We start from the raw sequence: 18,860 nt of genomic DNA on the forward strand, positions 1-18,860 counted from the left end.
TCAGGCACCCAGCTTAGGTCAGAGGAACAGTGGCCGTTGTTTGAATCTGGATCTACTGGGTCTGGAGAAGTAACTGCTGCTCAGCTGGGCTCGTCCGTCTGGTAGCGGGCGTTGAACTTGAACCTGCTTCTGGTGGTGCTGCGATTGGAGATGGATGTTGCCGGATCGCCAGGTCCAAAAGTGATCGAACACATGGCAGTGTCTCTCTTTATCCTTGGGGAGGGCGGTTTCTTTTGGGCGGTCCTTAGGTTTGGACCCAATTAATTGGGCAGTTCTCGATCACTGCCTTCGATCTGAGCCAATAAAGGGGCGGGTGCCTTGATGGCTGGGCGTGTCCTAAGCGGTCATTGACCCTGTTGTTGATGCTTCCTGGGTAAAGGGAGTGCCGCCAAAATGTCTGGGCTTGTATCGGTTACCTGAGTATCAATCCTTTGTCTTACGGAGATGGGCCATTAAAATGCTAATCGGGGATGGCGTCCTGTGGAGGCACGAGCCTGAAGGCACTGGTAACGGCACCGCTGCCGCTCCCTCCAACAAGGTACACTACGAGCCCGGTGGTGGCGGCTACCCTCAAAATTTGGGGGCAGTGGAGGCGACACAGGGGGGAAGTGGGGGGCTCGATGGAGGCCCCGCTGCGGGGGAACCACCGGTTTGTCCCAGGGAACATGGATGGTGGGTTCCTGGGGTGGCACAGGGCGGGCATTAGGAAGTTGGGAGACCTGTTTATCGACGGGAGGTTCGCGAGCCTTGGTGAACTGGAGGAGAAGTTTGAGCTTCCCCCCCCCCGGGGAATATGTTCAGGTACCTTCAGGTCAAGGCGTTTGCTAGACGACAGCTGGAGGGGTTCCCTTTGCTGCCCCCGTGGGGGGTAAGGGATAGGATGCTTTCGGGGATGTGGGTCGGGGATGGGAAGGTGTCTGACATCTACCAGGTAATGCAGGAGGTGGGGGAGGCGTCGGTAGAGGAGCTGAAGGCTAAGTTGGAGGTGGAGCTGGGGGAGCAGATTGAGGAGGGGACATGTGCGGACGCCCTGGAGAGGGCGAACTCCTCCTCTTCATGTGTGAGGCTTAGTCTCATCCAGTTCAAGGTGGTGCACCGGGCCCACATGTCCGGATCTAGGATGAGTAGGTTCTTTGGGGGTGAAGACAGGTGCGTCAGGTGTTCAGGGAGTCCAGCGAACCATGCCCATATGTTCTGGGCATGCCCGGCACTGGAGGAGTTCTGGAAGGGGGTGGCGAGGACGGTGTCGAGGGTGGTGGGATCCAGGGTCAAGCCAGGCTGGGGACTCGCGATATTTGGGGTTGGGGTGGAGCCGGGAGTGCAGGAGGCGAAAGAGGCCGATGTCTTGGCCTTTGCGTCCCTAGTAGCCCGGCGGAGGATCTTGCTGCAGTGGAAAGATGCGAGACCTCCGAGCATGGAGACCTGGATCAATGACATGGCGGGATTCATTCAGCTGGAGAGGGTCAAATTCGCCCTGAGGGTGTCGGTACAAGGGTTCTTTAGGAGGTGGCAGCCTTTCCTCAACTTTCTGGCTCAACGATAAGGTACTAGGTCAGCAGCAGCAGCCCGGGGGGGGAGGGGGGAAGGCGGGGGGGGGGGGGGGGGGGGGGGGTTTAGGGGGATAGTGTTTAAGTTAATTTGCTTATTGTTAATTTATTTTGTTGTTTATTGGGGGTGGGGGGGTTTGTTATATGCGTTGTTACGGGTGCCAGAGGGTGTTTATTACTATTATTGTTATTGTTATTATTGTTTTGTTGATATATATTTTCCAATAAAAATTATTTTAAAAAACAAAAAATGCTACCGGTTGGGGGTTTCGATGCTGTCTGGATTCTTTGCTCACAAATATACATTCAGGCTCTGTGCCTGCCTGTATCTTACATTGTCCACATTCCCCTTTAGGCTTTGCGAAAGTCCATGTTTCTTGTTGCAAGTGGCCATCCCAGATGGCTACAGATTAGTTTGGGATTGATAAAGGGCTATGGGGAGAGAGGGAGCTGTGGGAGCAGTTTGGGGATTGATACAGGGCTATGGGGAGAGAGGGAGCTGTGGGAGCGGTTTGGGGATTGATACAGGGCTGTGTGAGGACAGTGGGGTTAGTTTTGGATTGATCCAGGAAAATGGGAGAGAATGGGGCAGTGGGATGAGATCGGGATTGATACGGGACAATGGGGAGAGAATGGGGCAATGGGATTAGTTTGGGATTGATACAGGGCTATGGGGAGAGAGTGGGGCAATGGGATTAGTGTGGGATTGATACAGGGCTATGGGGAGAGAGTGGGGCAGTGGGATTAGTTTGGGGATTGATACAGGGCTATGGGGAGAGAGTGGGGCAGTGGGATTAGTTTGGGGATTGATACAGGGTTATGGGGAGAGAGTGGGGCAATGGGATTAGTTTGGGGATTGATACAGGGCTATGGGGAGAGAGTGGGGCAATGGGATTAGTTTGGGGATTGATACCGGGCTATGGGAGTGAGCGGGGCAGTGGGATTACTTTGGGTTTCGGCCAATTTTGATCTCTCCCCATCCTCCCCTAGTTGGATTGGTTTGCTCTGACAGGGATGATCAGAAGCAGCAGAAACTAGGGACTATACCAACTGGAAAATAGGGGTGGCGGCTGAGATTCTATTCTGAAAGCTACTCTCTGGTGATATTAGTTAGTCTTGTTTCTGATGATATCTGTAACTGTCTCAATTGTGGTTGAGTTGGTGATGAGTTGATTTGGAGAATTATCTCTCTCTCTCAGTTGGAGTGACTGGTCTCTGCTCTTACTGTTCGCTCTGTCTCCATCTCCTGGTGAATTCTAATTCACTGAAGCAAAATACTGCAGACGCTGAAATCTGAAATAAAAAATATAAAATGCTAGAAATGCTCAGCAGATCCGTTAGTATCAGTGTAGGGAAACAGAATTATTGTTTCAGGTCTGTCACGTTTTATCGGAAAAGGGAGAAGTTCAGGATGAGCCAGGCAGAGGTGGGGGAAGGGGGAACAAAGGGAAGTGTCTCGTTAAAGAGAAACATGGTTCTGAAGCTGGAATATATCCCTCTTGTTTGGAGAGCCATGTCGCATTCAGTAAATCACGTCCCAACAATTATTTGAATCAAGCAGAATGTACATTTGGCTGTTCATGACAGGCAAAGTACAGACCGTGTTCGACCAACCTATAATTGCAAAACTCAATAACAATGCCCACAGTTGGATATGATTCTGTGATTGAGCAGCACTTGTGGAATAATCCTGAATGCGCCAATAGTGACACGATTATCACATCAGGTCAGTCATGATCTCATTGAATAGCGGAGCAGAGTCAATGGGCAGCACGGTAGCATAGTGGTTAGCACAATTGCTTCGCAGCGCCAGGGTCCCAGGTTCGATTCCCGGCTTGGGCCACTGTCTGTGTGGAGTCTGCACATTCTCTCCGTGTGTGCGTGGGTTTCCTCCGGGTGCTCCGGTTTCCTCCCACAGTCCAAAGATGTGCAGGTTAGGTGGATTGGCCATGCTAAATTGCCCTTAGTGTCCAAAATTGCCCTTAGTGTTGGGTGGGGTTACTGGGTTATGGGGATAGGGTGGAGGTGTGGGGTTGGGTACGCTGCGCTTTCCAAGAGTCGGTGCAGACTTGATGGGCCGAATGGACTCCTTCTGCACTGTAGATTCTATGAAATCTATAAATGGCCTCCTTCTACTTCTGCTCCTGTGTCTCGTGGTCTTCTTGTCCAATTTAAGATGATCAGTTGAGCTTGTATATGCTTGCTAGGAGTGACATATATTCATTCACTCTGCAAACAAAAGTAATGGGTGCAATTTTACTGAATGGCAACAAAGCCCCATAACGAGCACGTTTAGTCCCGTGTAAGCCGCAGCTATAAAAAGTGAGTTGCCTTTGAGAAGGGGCCTCAGCGGAGACCACGCAGCCGATTTTAGACACCGAGGAGCTCAGTTTGCTGGAACTCCTCAGTGTAGCGAGAGATCGGGGCGGCATTTAAAAATAGCACCCCGAACTCCGAAGCCCCCAAAGCGATCCCCGACCCCCCTCCAATCCCCAGCGCACTATGGGAGGAGTCAGCCCCCCCCCCCCCCGACACCCACGCAGGGCACCCGTGGACTGATCGAACACGCGCAAAAAATGCCAGCATGGCAGTGCCACCTGGGCACCTTGGCAGTGCCAAGTTGGCACCCCTGTGGCACTACCATGGTGCCAGGCTGGAGTGCCAGGGTGCCCAGTTGGCAACAGCAGTGCCTGGTTACCACCATGGGTACCACCCTGGGTTGCACTTGGGGGCATCCGATCCCCTGGGACAGGGGTGGGCAAACTTTTCCTTGCAAGGGCCACATTCAGAAATTCACAATTTTAAAGGGCCGCATAGTATTAATGGTCCCGGTTGTTACCAATTTGCGTGCGGCATATACCTCAGCGCTTCCCCCGGCGGCATCCTGCCTTTAGCCCTCTTTTTCTCTACTTTTCAAAAATGGCGCTTCACCCAGTTATGATTCTGGGCGCCCCATATAGAACATAGAACAGTACAGCACAGAACAGGCCCTTCGGCCCTCGATGTTGTGCCGAGCAATGATCACCCTACTCAAACCCACGTATCCACCCTATACCAGTAAGTAACCCAACAGCCCCCCCCCCCCCCAATTAACCTTATTTAAAAAAAAAAAAAATTTTTTTTTTTATGACTTGATCTTGGTGGGCCGCATAAAAACCTTTAGGCCGTAGTTTGCCCACCCCTGCCCTGGGAGATCCCACCTTTGGCAAACAGCCCCACGTACTAAAAACATTACAATTGGCCCAGGTCCTGCTGACAGCACCCACACACTGCATCAGGTCCCTGGACATCAAGACTGGACCCCAGCAAAAGGCACCACTATAACAGGCCCGATGAACGCCATCATTCCTGATGAACTCTGAGAGGGGCAGTTCAGTGAAGGAGGCTATGCTATTTGCTAGTAAACTACAATAAGAACCAGCAATTTACTATTGAAAGGGTAATTGTGTTTCTGTTGTTGCAGGGTCGATTCATTGTGAAAGGGTCTGAGGGAGTTCAGCAAAGAATTCAGTTCCTTTAAGATGACACGGACAGACCCACCGGACATACTGGTATCAACCGTGTATCGAGAGATTAAAGTCGGCCCAATGCCAGGCGAGCCCAAAGTCTATCAAACCCAGCACCAGTGTGATGCCTCCAGGCCCTGCACTGAACAGGACACCCAGCAATACATTAACAAGAGACAGTGTCGAAGCTTTGACTTCCTGCAGTCACTAGACAGCCAGGGGGACTCGGGAGCCCCCATGGAGGAGTACTCACACCACCGGGCTGATCGGCGGCCCACCAGCCCCGAGCTGGCCTGGGATTCTCTGGGGAGGCAAGTCTACCTCCGATCCTCGGCCCCCGAACTCGTTGCCAGCCGACTGTGTGCCCACACCGGGGACCCCAGAGAGGCCTCCAGGCCCGAGACAAAAAAGAAAGGAAGATCCAAGAGTGCCCCCAGGGTGAAGACTACCTACCGCCCCGTCCCCGTGGAGGTGGGCTCACCTGAGCTGATCCGCCGGGGTCGTGAAGCCTCACGTGCGCACCGGGACTCACACAAGAGGACAGAGGCCTCGCCCAGGAGGGACCCGCCTCACATGGTGAGGACCAGGATGAACGAGGTGCATCCGATCAAGCTGCAACCACAGCGGGCCGATGCCAGCCTGTACTCCCCCCTCTTTGTCAGTGATAGCTACGAAAGCTATGACGAGTGCCATGGCGTCAAGCCTGGCCCAGGGGCACATGTGCGGTACCGAGTGGACATGAAGCCTGAGGACCCAGCACTGAAGTCTTCCTCTCGCACCTGGAAGACGCCACAGAAGCAGAGCAGTGTGGCAAACTGGCAGTCGCAACCAGGGCGCAGCCTAACTGTGCCAGCCAACCGGCGGGTAGTGAGGAGCCACTCTCCCAGTGAGTCGTACAGTGGGGATTATTGGACACTTGCAGCTCACAACAACTGCTCGCCCCATCAATACTACAGGGATGAGAGCCGGAGGGCCCTTCCTCAGCTCATCCAGACAACACCGCCCTTCAGTGAACAATCTTACCCCGACATCAGGAGAGTCTCGCGCCAAGCTGCCCAGCCTAATATCTACTATACAGAGGACCGGGCAAGGCCTTCGCCGCACCGACACACTTCGCCAATGCATTACCATGACTGGTGGGGGACCTACCGAGCTGCCCATGGTCACCAAGGTTACATATCTCAATACCCATCATACTGGGATGGTAGAGTTGGATCTCTCTCCCCTCATGGTTCCTATTACGGCATTGACCAGCAGCGGCTTGGCTCAGACACACGACACTACTCCAAGTCCTGGGATAATATCCTGTCCCCCAGTGGACGCAGGGAGATCCCCTCCTCAAACTGCCGCAGCTATGAGACCCTTCCCCTGCAGGAGGGACATGGCCAGTCCACAGAGACGAGACGCCAGCCCACCGTGGTCAACCTGTCACGCTCTCCCCAGCGTTATGCTGCTCTTTCCCTCTCCGAGAGCTCCATCACAGACAAACTGCAAGGGGACGGAGGGAGGGGCACCCAGGGGAGGTCATGGTACATCACGCCTGAGATCACCATCACCGATAATGACCTCAGGGCCAATGGGCCTGGCAAGGCTAGTGGGAGGTCTCGAAGCAGGCAGGCTCTCGACGGGGGCAATGGCCTCAGTGCCTCCTTCAATGATTTGCTGTCCTGCAATTTGGACAATGCCAAGGAGACAGGTGTCACCTCCCTGAGTGGTAGCTCTCCGCACCGGCCGGGTAAGCAGCAGCTGGACGATGCCCTGGCTGACCTTGTCATCGATACATGCAAAACACCAGCCACTCAGAAACCCAGTGACTCGGAAACTCTAGTGGACCAGTTGAGAAAGCTCATCGCTGGGGAGGACCTTCCCGGAGAACATGGTGTGAGGACAGTGTTGGTACACACCACAGAGCCACAGAAGATGAAGGTCCACCCCATGTCTGTTGGCCCAGGCACTGACCCTCACGCCTTGGGCATGTCGAGAAGCCCCAGCTACCCAAGTCCATGCGATGGGCCTCCACAAGACCGCAGCTCGGATGATGTGGATACGATGATGTGCTCAAACCTGAAGTGTGGCCTCACGGAGACACTCTTCAATGCCCGCCTTTATTTCAAATCCTGCCACAGCTGTTACACCTATTACTGCTCCAGGAACTGCAGGAAGGATGACTGGGAGATGCACAAAGAGGCCTGTGTCTATGGCCGTGTCAGCAGCACCTGCAAGCGTGTGCTAAGGAGCTGCCGGGAAAACCAGGCCGCACATAAGGCTTTCTCCCGCATCGCCAGGATGGGCTACTTATCGAGGGGGAAGGGAGTTCTCTTCCAGGGTTTTCCCAATCCTGGATCTGCCGAGAATTTCCTCCAGTACGGATTAGAGAGTCTGCTCCTCACTCCCACCTACCTGTCGGTCCGAGAGCTGGAAGGCTACGCCGATCACCTCGGGGAGTACCTGAAGGAGATCAGGGAGGCTGGGAAGCAGTACGACCCCGAGGAATGTTTCCTCTTGAATGTATCAATAGCTCTGGGGCAGAAAGTGCCTGAGAACCCTTCACCCCGCCTCCAAACGCCAACAGTGCGAAGGTTTGCAAAGATTGCCTTGGCTTCGACCAGCCCTGAGAAAAAGATCTTCAAGGGCGATGAAGAGATGGAGACCTTGATACTGACCCCGCCCCCAGGGACAACTGACATCGCTAAAGAGGACGAGTCGGGACGTAAAGCCCGTGAGGTGTGCTTCATCAACGTACAGCGAGAGCTTCGCATCCGAGGGGTCTTCCTGCGCCACGAGTATCCCAAAATTTACCAAGACCTCTGCGAGTTTGTAGAGAGCAATAAGAGATTTACACCAACTACCATTTACCCCATTGATAAGAGAACGGGCAAGCAGTTCATGTGTATGATAATGGCTGCCTCCGAGCCATTGACACTCGAGTGGGTCCGCAAACCCAACCTACTGGAGGACATGATGTGATCACACGCACCATTTTTTTTTTTGTTCTTGCAACTGAATGTTTTAAAGCTTATTTAATATATTTGTAGATAATGTATTTTATATAAGGATATGAGGAATCTATTGCAGTCTGCTGCTGGGTAGGTATTATTTGAAATGGAGGAGCGGTTTTACACATTGATCCCCCACAACCCCCACTGAACCCCAAATGGGCCTAGCTATTGGAGGGCTGACAGGAAGCCTGCACTGCCCGCAAAGCAACAGGGATAGCAGAAGGAGCACAGGGAGACCACCAGTATTTTTACAATAAAGAAGTCTTTTGAAGCGATTCAAAATTATAATATAGACGGAAAAGCTTTAAAATAGCTGTTTATTTTTCCGCATCAGTGGACAAGTGTGAGGTTTAGCTTCAATCGTAGGGCCCGCCCAATCGAAGATTGCAAGGGAGCTGACATTTTATGATTTCCAATGCTTTTAGAACATGAATGAGATTCTGTGACTGGGGAAGGGGAGGGGGAGAGGCAAAGGTTTAGCACAACTGAAGCCAGAGGTAGATTAGTGAGAATTGGCTTCTCTCCAAGGTGTTGCGGAGGACTGCGGGTAAATAGAAAATTGTTTCAAAGGAAGATTGGCCAATTGTTTCGTTGGGTTGGCAAATTAAGTGATATTGCCAGTATGGCGGGTAAATGATATTGAGAGCAAGACCTGTCATGCTTCCATCTAGGGGCTGAATGGCCTCTTCCTTTTTCTGTGTAACACGAGTGACAGCTTGGAGCCAAGGTGAGGGGGATGGTGGGATTGAGAATGGTGTCCCGATAAGGAATGTGGGCCATAGGATTGCTTGATGCTGGTGCAGACAAGATGGCCGCCTTCTGCACCGCAATAATTCTGCAGATTCCGATTCTTCCTGCAGTTGTCACTGCCACACTTAGAATCCCTATATTGCAAAAGGGGGTCATTCGGCCCATCAAATATGAAGATATGAAACATTTAAAGAAGGACTCAGTACAGCGATCAACAGGAGGAACAGCCCAAGGGCTGACAGAGCAACAACAGAAACGGCCAGTCAGACACAAAAATCCCTCAGCATTCTGGGAGAATCAGAAAAGCAAGGGGCCCCAGTGCCAGAGGTGTTTCAAAGAGATGTTATGGTCTTCGCAATCTCTGACTTCCTAGGCACTATGGGCACATATTTTAAATGTAGCCCTGTTCAGCTGGTACTGAGCCTAACATTTGAAACATTACTACCAACTTCAGCATTGCGAATTAGGACAGGAAAATTCAGCCAAGATTCTCAGCCCCAAACATTTGCCAGTACATCTGGTAAAGTTGACGTGTGTTTGGAATTTGGTAGAAGTCAGGATTGAACACGTTTACACACTGAAACTAGGCCTCTGGACACTGTCCTTTCACACTCTTGGACAGTGGGTCACACACTGTCCTTTCACACTCTGGGACAGTGGGTCACACACTGTCCTTTCACACTGTGGGACAGTGGGTCACACACTGTCCTTTCACACTCTGGGACAGTGGGTCACACACTGTCCTTTCACACTCTGGGACAGTGGGTCACACACTGTCCTTTCACACTGTGGGACAGTGGGTCACACACTGCCCTTTCACACTCTGGGACAGTGGGGTCACACACTGTCCTTTCACACTCTTGGACAGTGGGTCACACACTGTCCTTTCACACTCTGGGACCGTGGGTCACACACTGTCCTTTCACACTCTGGGACAGTGGGTCTCACACTGTCCTTTCACACTCTGGGACAGTGGGAGTCACACTGTCCTTTCACACTCTGGGACAGTGGGTCACACAGTGTCCTTTCACACTCTGGGACAGTGGGTCTTACACTGTCCTTTCACACTCTGGGACCGTGGGTCACACACTGTCCTTTCACACTCTGGGACAGGGTCACACACTGTTCTTTCACACTCTGGGACAGTGGGTCACACACTGTCCTTTCACACTCTGGGACAGTGGGTCACACACTGTCCTTTCACACTCAGATATTTAGCGTAGAGGGAGCCTTACTCTGTATCTAACCGTGTGCTGTACCTGCCCTGGGAGTGTTTGATGGAGACAGTGTAGAGGGAGCTTTACTCTGTACCTAACTCTGTGCTGTTGCTGGCCTGGGAGTGTTTAATGGGGACAGAGTAGATAGAGCTTTAATTTGTATCTAATCACCTTCTCGCAATGCTATCCACTGTGCCACCGTGCTGCCCTCTGATGACCCTCCCATGACCCCCACCATCCAATCCCATACTTACCCTCACTTACCTGAGTGTGCTCCCCTCGATCTCTGGACTCGAGTAGATAGAATACTTGTTGTAGCCAGTCTCTGATTGGCTAGCAGCTCTCGGTAGGTGGGATGTTTACCCCTGGCATACCTGATCCCAGGGAGGACCTGCCACTGGTCTGTCAAGTGCCTGAATAGGATTTAATTTGGTGGCCGTCTTAATAAAGTGGTGACACGGGGCTCCTGCTGGCTATCAAGCCAGTCGCTGGCAACTAAGTCACTCCCATTGACTCCAGCCCAAGGCACCAGCCTGGATGATGTGCTGAAATCTCTGGGGTGAGACTTGGGCGCATAACTCTCCAGCAAGTCTTCTTTAAGCTGATCTACAGTGGACTCCATCTACAGTGAAATTGATGGCTTTCAGAAGGACTGTGATGCGGAGACAGAATGAAGGGGTGGGTGACAGTCTGATGTCTCAGCCAGTGGGGGTCTCTCCCTGGGCAGCACCTCTCAGTTTTGGGCGGGGAGGGGGCTGGCAATACTGGCATCCCGTGTTGTGAGTGTGGCTGCAGCTCCTCCCTCCAACCTGAGTGGAACAGTCAGCCCCTCATGATGCCAGGGAATCTTCACCCTCTTCCTCGGCATCCCTTTTCTCTCACGCTGAGCATCTTCGCCACACCCACTCTTCTCTCCTCCCCCTCCCATCATCAACCTCCTCTTCTCTTTACTCCCACCTCCCTCATCCTCTCCCAGCTCTTTCCTCTTCTCCCTCTCCTCGCCACCCCTCCCCTCTCTCACCCACTCCTCCCCTTTCTCAACTCCTCATCCTCCCTCTCCACTCCCATTGCCTCCCTGCAGCTGCCCCCGTCCGGTGCCCCCTCCCCTCACTCTCTCTCTCCACCTCCTTTCACCAACATTCCCCCCCCCCACACCCTGCTCCTCCTTCTCTCTGCCCGACTGCCCCTATCGCTCCCCAAAATCCTTGATCTCGATTTCTAACTTAATATTCAGCTTCAGATGTTTATGGGATGTTGTTGTTATGTTGCGTTCATGATCTGTACGGTATTTTAAAATGACGGAGAATGTTGACTGCGGATTCTCAGATGTGGTCTTTCATCTTGCACACCAGAAGTGAATTATTCGACCACTAGAATCACAACTGGAAAGGCAATTGCGCTGAATTTATTCTCTCTCCCTGATTGACAAATTGATAACAAAGAGAACAAAGAAAATTACAGCACAGGAACAGGCCCTTCGGCCCTCCCAGCCTGCGCCGATCAGGATCCGTTATCTAAACCTGTCGCCTATTTTCCAAGGATTTACTTCCCTCTGTTCCCCGCCCGTTCATATACCTGTCGAGATGCATCTTAAATGATGCTATCGTGCCCGCCTCTATCACCTCCGCTGGCAAAGCGTTCCAGGCACCCACCACCCTCTGCGTAAAAAAACTTCCGTTACAGCTTGGTGCTTGGGTTAGAGACCTGAAAACCAGCGAGTGGTCCAGTTAAATCAGCCAGCGATCCCAGTTAAATCAACCAGTGATTCCGTTAAATCATCCCGTGATTCTGGAAAATCATCCCGCGATCTCAGTTAATACAGCCTGTGATCCCTGTTAAATCAGCTTTGAATCCAGTTAAATCATAACATAATAATAGTAATCTTATTGTCACGGGTAGGCTTACATTAACACTGCAATGAAATTACTGTGAAAAGCCCCTAGTCGCCACATTCCGGCACCTGTTCGGTACACTGAGGGAGAATTCAGAATTCTAAGCCAGTACGGGAATTGAAACCGCGCTGCTGGCCTTGTGAAATGAAAAATGAAATGAAAATCGCTTATTGTCACGAGTAGGCTTCAATGAAGTTACTGTGAAAAGCCCCTAGTCGCCACATTCCGGCACCTGTTCGGGGAGGCTGGTATGGGAATCAAACCGTGCTGCTGGTCTGCTTTAAAAGCCAGCGATTTACCGTGGTGAGCTAAACCAGCCCTATCATGCAGTGATTGTGGATAAAGCAGTCAGTGATCCCGCTTAAACAAGCCAATGGTCCCAATTAAATAAACCAGTGTTCTCAGATAAACCAGCCAATGATTCCAGTTAAATCATCCAGTGATACTGGATAAGCCAGCCAGTGATACCAGTAAATCACTCAGTAATTCAGGTTAAATTTGCCAGTATTCCTACATAAATCAGTCAGTGATCCAGGATAAATCCACCCGTGATTCCAGTTAAATCATCCAGTGATTCTGGCTACATCGACCAGTGATCCCAGTTAAAGCAGCCAGTGGTCTCAAGATAAATCAACCAGTGAAATCGTCCAGTGATTCTGGATAAATCAATCAGTGATCCAAGTTAAATCAGCCAATAGTTCAGGACAAATTAGCCAGTGATGCAAGTTAAACCATCCACTGCTTGCAGTTAAATAGGCCATTGATTCTGGACATGATGAGGATCTGCACCTTCAGGGATGAGGGGGGAAAACCAGACGGACAACAAAAAGTGGACTATAATTTTGATTTGAGTGATGCAGCTGGCTTTTGATTCTGATTCTGGTTGTGATCCTAGTTCTGGTCCTGGTTTTAACTCTGGAATTACTTCTTATCATGAACCCAGTTCTGGTCCTAGTCAGCTTCTGGTTCTGCTCCTGGGTGCCTCATTTCTTTTGCTCTGTCACAACTTTCAGGATCTCTGTAATTGATGGTTATCATGAGAGCAGAAATTAAAAAATGATATTTCAGGTTCACTTGGTCACCGTGTGATATATCAGATTGTGCATATGTGTGTTTGCGTGCCGCGTATATCTCCATGTATGTAACTATGATTTTGTTGGCAAGCGGATCTTTACATGGGTATGTCTGCATATGTTTGTGTTTGTATGATCAGACCATATATGTTCATGTGATCGCGATGTATATTTACATGTGACTGTGCATATGTACATGTCCATACGTGTGTTTTTCTATACAAATACTTGCCTGGATTTTTCAAATTCTTTGAATGGGATGACCATCTAGAAGGACAAGAGCAGCAGATATCTGGGAACCCCACCACCTGGAGGTTCCCTTCCGAGTCACTCACTACCCCGACTTGGAAATATATCGCCTTTCCTTCACTATCTCTGGATCAAAATCCTGGAATTCACTCCCTAACAGCATGATGGGTGTACCTACATCTCAGGGACAGAAGTGGTTCAACAAGGCAACTCACCATCACCTTTTCATGGGCAATTAGTGATGGTCTAGACAGCGACGCCCATATCCCGTTAATTAATAAAAATAATATGTGAAGACCAAAGCCATTGGCAGGATGCCCGCCTCGCATTTTGGAAGGTCTAATACAAGAACCCTTAAGAGTATTGACAGGCAGAGGAATCTGGGTGTACAGGACCACAGGTCACTGGAAGTGGCACCGAAGGTGTAGGAAGTAGTCAAGAAGGCATAGGGCATGCATGCCTTCATCGGCCGATGCATTGAGTTTAGAAATTGGCAAGTCATTCTGCAGCTGGCTGGACTACACTTGGAATATAGCGTTCAATTCTGGTCGCCACACTACCAGAAGGATGTGGAGGCTTTGGAGAGGGTACAGAAGAGGTTAACCAGGATGTTGCCTGGTCTGGAGGGTATTAGCTAAGAGGAGAGGTTGGATAAACTTGGTTTGTTCTCATTGGAATAATGGAGGTTGAGGAGCGACCTGATAGAAGTCTACAAAATTATCAGGGGCATGGACAGAGTGGATAGAATTTTTTTCTCAGGGTGGAAGAGTCAATTATTAGGGGACATAGGTTTAAGGTGCAAGGGGCAAAGTTCAGAGGAGATGTGTGAGGGAAGTTTTTACACCAAGGATGGTGAGTTCCTTGAGATCTCTGCCAGAAGAGGTGGTGGAAGCAGGTACGAGTGTGACGTTTAAGGGGAGTCTTGACAAATACACCAATAGGATGGGAATAGAGGGATACGGACCCCGGAAATGTAGAAAGTTTTAGGTTCGACGGACAGCATAATTGGTGCAGACTTGGAGGGCTGAAGTGCCTGTTCCTGAGCTGGACCTTTCTTTGTTCTCTAGTCTTACTGCCCAAGTGGACACATTTTTCCACCAACCCACTCTATCATTTTGCAGACTCTATTGTATCTTCCTCACAGTGTGCTTTCATAAGAACTAGGAGCAGGAGTAGGCCATCTGGCCCCTCGAGCCCGCTCCACCATTCAATGAGATCATGGCTGATCTTTTGTGGACTCAGCTCCACTTTCCGGCCCGAACACCATAACCCTTAATCCCTTTATTCTTCAAAAAACTATCTATCTTTACCTTAAAAACATTTAATGAAGGAGCCTCAACTGCTTCACTGGGCAAGGATAGACTCACAACCCTTTGGGTGAAGAAGTTCCTCCTAAACTCAGTCCTAAATCTACTTCCCCTTATTTTGAGGCTATGTCCCCTAGTTCTGCTTTCACCCGCCAGTGGAAACAACCTGCCTGCATCTATCCTATCTATTCCCTTCATAATTTTAAATGTTTCTATAAGATCCCCCCTCATCCTTCTAAATTCCAATGAGTACAGTCCCAGTCTACTCAACCTCTCCTCATAATCCAACCCCTTCAGCTCTGGGATTAACCTAGTGAATCTCCTCTGCACACCATCCAGTGCCAGTATGTCCTTTCTCAATTAAGGAGACCAAAACTGAACACAATACTCCAGGTGTGGCCTCACTAACACCCTATACAATTGCAACATAACCTCCCTAGTCTTAACTCCATCCCTCTAGCAATGAAGGACAAAATTCCATTTGCCTTCTTAATCACCTGTAAACCAACTTTCTGCGACTCATGCACTAGCACACCCAGGTCTCTCTGCACAGCGGCATGCTTTAATATTTTATTGTTTAAATAATAATCCCGTTTGCTGTTATTCCTACCAAAATGGATAACCTCACATTTGTCAACGTTGTATTCCATCTGCCAGACCCTAGCCCATTCACTTAACCTATCCAAATCCCTCTGCAGACTTCCAGTATCCTCTGCACTTTTCGCTTTACCACTCATCTTAGTGTCATCTGCAAACTTGGACACATTGCCCTTGGTCCCCAACTCCAAATCATCTATGTAAATTGTGAACAATTGTGGGCCCAACACGGACCCTGAGGGACACCACTAGCTACTGATTGCCAACCAGAGAAACACCCATTAATCCTCACTCTTTGCTTTCTATTAATTAACCAATCCTCTATCCATGCTACTACTTTACCCTTAATGCCATGCATCTTTATTTTATGCAGCAACCTTTTGTGTGGCACCTTGTCAAAGGCTTTCCGGAAATCCAGGTATACCATATCCATTGGCTCCCCGTTACCTACTGCACTGGTAATGTCCTCAAAAAATTCCACTAAATTAGTTAGGCACGACCTGCCCTTTATGAACCCATGCTGCATCTGCCAAATGGGACAATTTCTATCCAGATGCCTCGCTATTTCTTCCTTGATGATAGATTCCAGCATCTTCCCTACTACCAAAATTAAGCTCACTGGCCTATAATTTCCCGCTCTCTGCCTACCTCATTTTTTAAACAGTGGTGTCATGTTTGCTCATTTCCAATCCACCGGGACCACCCCAGAGTCTAGTGAATTTTGGTAAATCATCATTAGTGCATCTGAAATTTCCCTAGCCATCTCTTTTAGCACTCTGGGATGCATTCCATCAGGGCCAGGAGGCTTGTCTACCTTTAGCCCCATTAGCTTGCCCATCACTACCTCCTTAGTGATAACAATCCTCTCAAGGTCCTCACCTGTCATAGCCTCATTTCTATCAGTCGTAGCATGTTATTTGTGTCTTCCACTGTGAAGACCAACTCAAAATACCTGTTCAGTTCCTCAGACATTTCCTCATCTCCCATTATTAAAACTCCCTTCTCGTCCTCTAAAGGACCAATATTTACCTTAGCCACTCTTTCTTGTTTTATATATTTGTAAAAACCTTTACTGTCTGTTTTTATATTCTGAGCAGGTTTACTCTCATAATCTATCTTACTCTTCTTTATAGCTTTTTTAGTAGCTTTCTGTTGCCCCCTAAATATTTCCCAGTCCTCTAGTCTCCCACCAATCTTTGCCACTTTATATGCTTTTTCCTTCAATTTGATACTCTCCCTTATTTACTTAGATATCCACGGTCAATTTCCCCTCTTTCTATCGTCCTTCCTTTTTGTTGGTATAAACCTTTGCTGAGCCATCTTTGCCATCCTAGCCATCTTTGTATCATCAGCAAAGTTGGCGACAGTACACTCAATCCCTTCATTCAACGCATTAATATAGATCAGCAATAGTTGAGATCCATGTTGAATTTCACTCAATACAGTTTACCAACCTGAAAATGACCCTTTGATCCTGACCCTCTACTTTCTGTTAGTTACCATGTCCATACGGAAGCAGAGAAAAGCTAAAGCTCAGAAAGAGGCTACTTTGCCCATCATGCCACTCATTCTAATCTGACCTTCTAGCACCAGCTCCATTGCCTTGAAGGTTCCAGCACTTCAGGTGCAGATCCAGGTACCTTTTAAATGAGCTGAGGGTTTCTGCCTCACCGTATAAGCATGAGTTCTTCTACTGTGTAGTGACCTGTTGTGTGGCACCTTACTGAATGACTTTTGGAAATTCAAATAGACTGGTTCCCCTTTATCTACCCTCCTTTTTACATCCCCAAATAACTCTTAATAATTTTTTCACATATTATTTCCAGTTAACAAAACCATGTTGGCTCTACCTAATTGTATTATGACTTTCTAAATGTACTATCTTTCTTAACAATGGATCCTAGCATTTTCCAAATGGCAGACATTCGAGTAACTGGCTTCCAGTTTCCTGTTCCCTGTCATTGCTCATTCTTTCCTGAAGAGAAGTGTTATTTTTGTGGTTTTCCGATGCACTAAGAGCTTTCCAGAATCAATGGAATTTTGGAAGATTACCACCAAGGCACCTCTGCAGCCACTCCTTTTAAAATCCCAGAACACAGGTCATCTGGTCCAGGAGACTTGTCAGCTTTTAATCCCAGTACCTTTTCTCTCATGATGATGGCTACTTAAAGCTCCTTCCTTTTGTCTCTTGTTTTTCTGCTATTCTGGGGATTCTTGTGTGTCTTCTATTGTGAACACAGATACAAAATACTTCTTCAAAGTCTCCGACGTTTCCTTGTTTCCCATTATTGGTTTCTCAGTCTCACCCTCATCGGCACTGCTCCTTTTTCTATACTTGCAGAATATTTGACAGTCCATTTTTATATTTCTTACAAACTTTATCTCAAAATTAAATTACTCCCTCTTTATCTAGTCATCCTTCACTGGTTTCTGAGGCTTTGCCAATCCTCTGCCCTTCCACTAATCCTTGCAGCATTGTACATCTCACCTTTAAATTTCATACGATCTTTAACTTCCTTAGTTAACCGGGGGTGGGGTATTCTTCTCATGAAAAATGTATTTCTCAGAGTCATATACCTTTGTTCAGTAATGAAAAATTATTTACTTGTGATACAAAGATGTTAATAGATGCATCAGAGATGGATTTAACGTGTGTGCAATTGTGTCAAAGTTAGTCTCTGGGTGTGTGCTTGTTTGTGTGTCCAGGGTGGTAATGTTTGAGGTGTGTGTTTGTTGATCGGTGAAGGGATTACTGTGCTTGCTGGTAGGTATTCTGTCTGAGCCATTTACATACAGATTATTTATATACCAGTGTGTATTGGTTTGTTAATATGTTTGTGTACTTGTTGTAAATGAGTGCATATGCATTGGTTTCAAGATGAGTGTGTGTGTATTCATTTCTGTGTTTGTATTGGCTTTGTCGGTGAGTGAGTGTGTTAGGAACATAGGAATGGGAGTAAGACCATTCAGCCCATCGAGCCTGCTCCATTTAATATGATCATTGCTGATCGGTCACTTCAATGCCTTTTACCCCCAGCATCCCCTTAACCCTTTCACTCGCTGGTATTTAGAAATCTATCAATCGCTGCTTTAAACATACTCAGTGCCTGAGCTTCTACTGGGTAGAGAATTCCAAAGATTCACAACCATCTGGGTAAAAGGAATTTCTCCTCACTCGATCCTAAGTGGCATTACCCGTATTGTGAAATTGTGTCCTCTGGTTCTAGACTCTCCAGCCAAGGGAAACATTTTACCTGTACCTACCCCGTCTGTTCCTTTAAGTATTTTGTAGGTTTCAATGATTGAAACTCCAGCGAATACAGGCCCAGTTTCTCCAATCGCTCTTCATTAGGCAGTCCCACCATCCCCGCAACAAGCCTGGTGAACCCGAGCTGTGATCCCTCTATGGCAATATTATCCTTTCTGAGGTAAGGGAACTAAACTGTACACAGTACCCAGGCGCGATCTAACCAAGCTTCAATACAATTGAAGCAAGACCTCACGATTGCTGTACTGGAATCCTCTCGCAATAAAGGCTAACATTCCATTTGTCTTCCTAATAGCTTGCTGCATCAGCCTGTTAACCTTCAGTGACTCATGGTCAAGAACCCCAGGTTACTGTGTTCATCTACACTTTCCCATCTATTACCATTTAGGAAATATTCTACCAAAGTGGATCACCTCACATTTGCCATATTCTACTACCTCTCCAGCGGTCGAGAC

The 18,860-nt window shown here is 48.7% G+C and overlaps 1 protein-coding gene across 1 annotated transcript; it reads left to right on the forward strand.

Annotated features, from left to right (window-relative positions):
- The first annotated feature begins 5,014 nt into the window (after positions 1-5,014).
- Positions 5,015-9,516, forward strand: ajm1 (apical junction component 1 homolog). Its single transcript, XM_038782403.1, has one exon. The coding sequence runs from the start codon at positions 5,069-5,071 to the stop codon at positions 8,018-8,020; it is 2,952 nt and encodes a 983-aa protein (XP_038638331.1). The 5' UTR covers positions 5,015-5,068; the 3' UTR covers positions 8,021-9,516.
- The last annotated feature ends 9,344 nt before the right edge of the window (positions 9,517-18,860 follow it).

This window comes from Scyliorhinus canicula, chromosome 21, assembly GCF_902713615.1.
Source record: "Scyliorhinus canicula chromosome 21, sScyCan1.1, whole genome shotgun sequence".
NCBI lineage: Eukaryota > Metazoa > Chordata > Chondrichthyes > Carcharhiniformes > Scyliorhinidae > Scyliorhinus > Scyliorhinus canicula.

What these genes read in the sequence shown, in the direction of transcription:
- ajm1 (XM_038782403.1), top strand. Translation starts at nt 5,069, where the DNA reads ATGACACGGACAGACCCACCGGACATACTGGTATCAACCGTGTATCGA.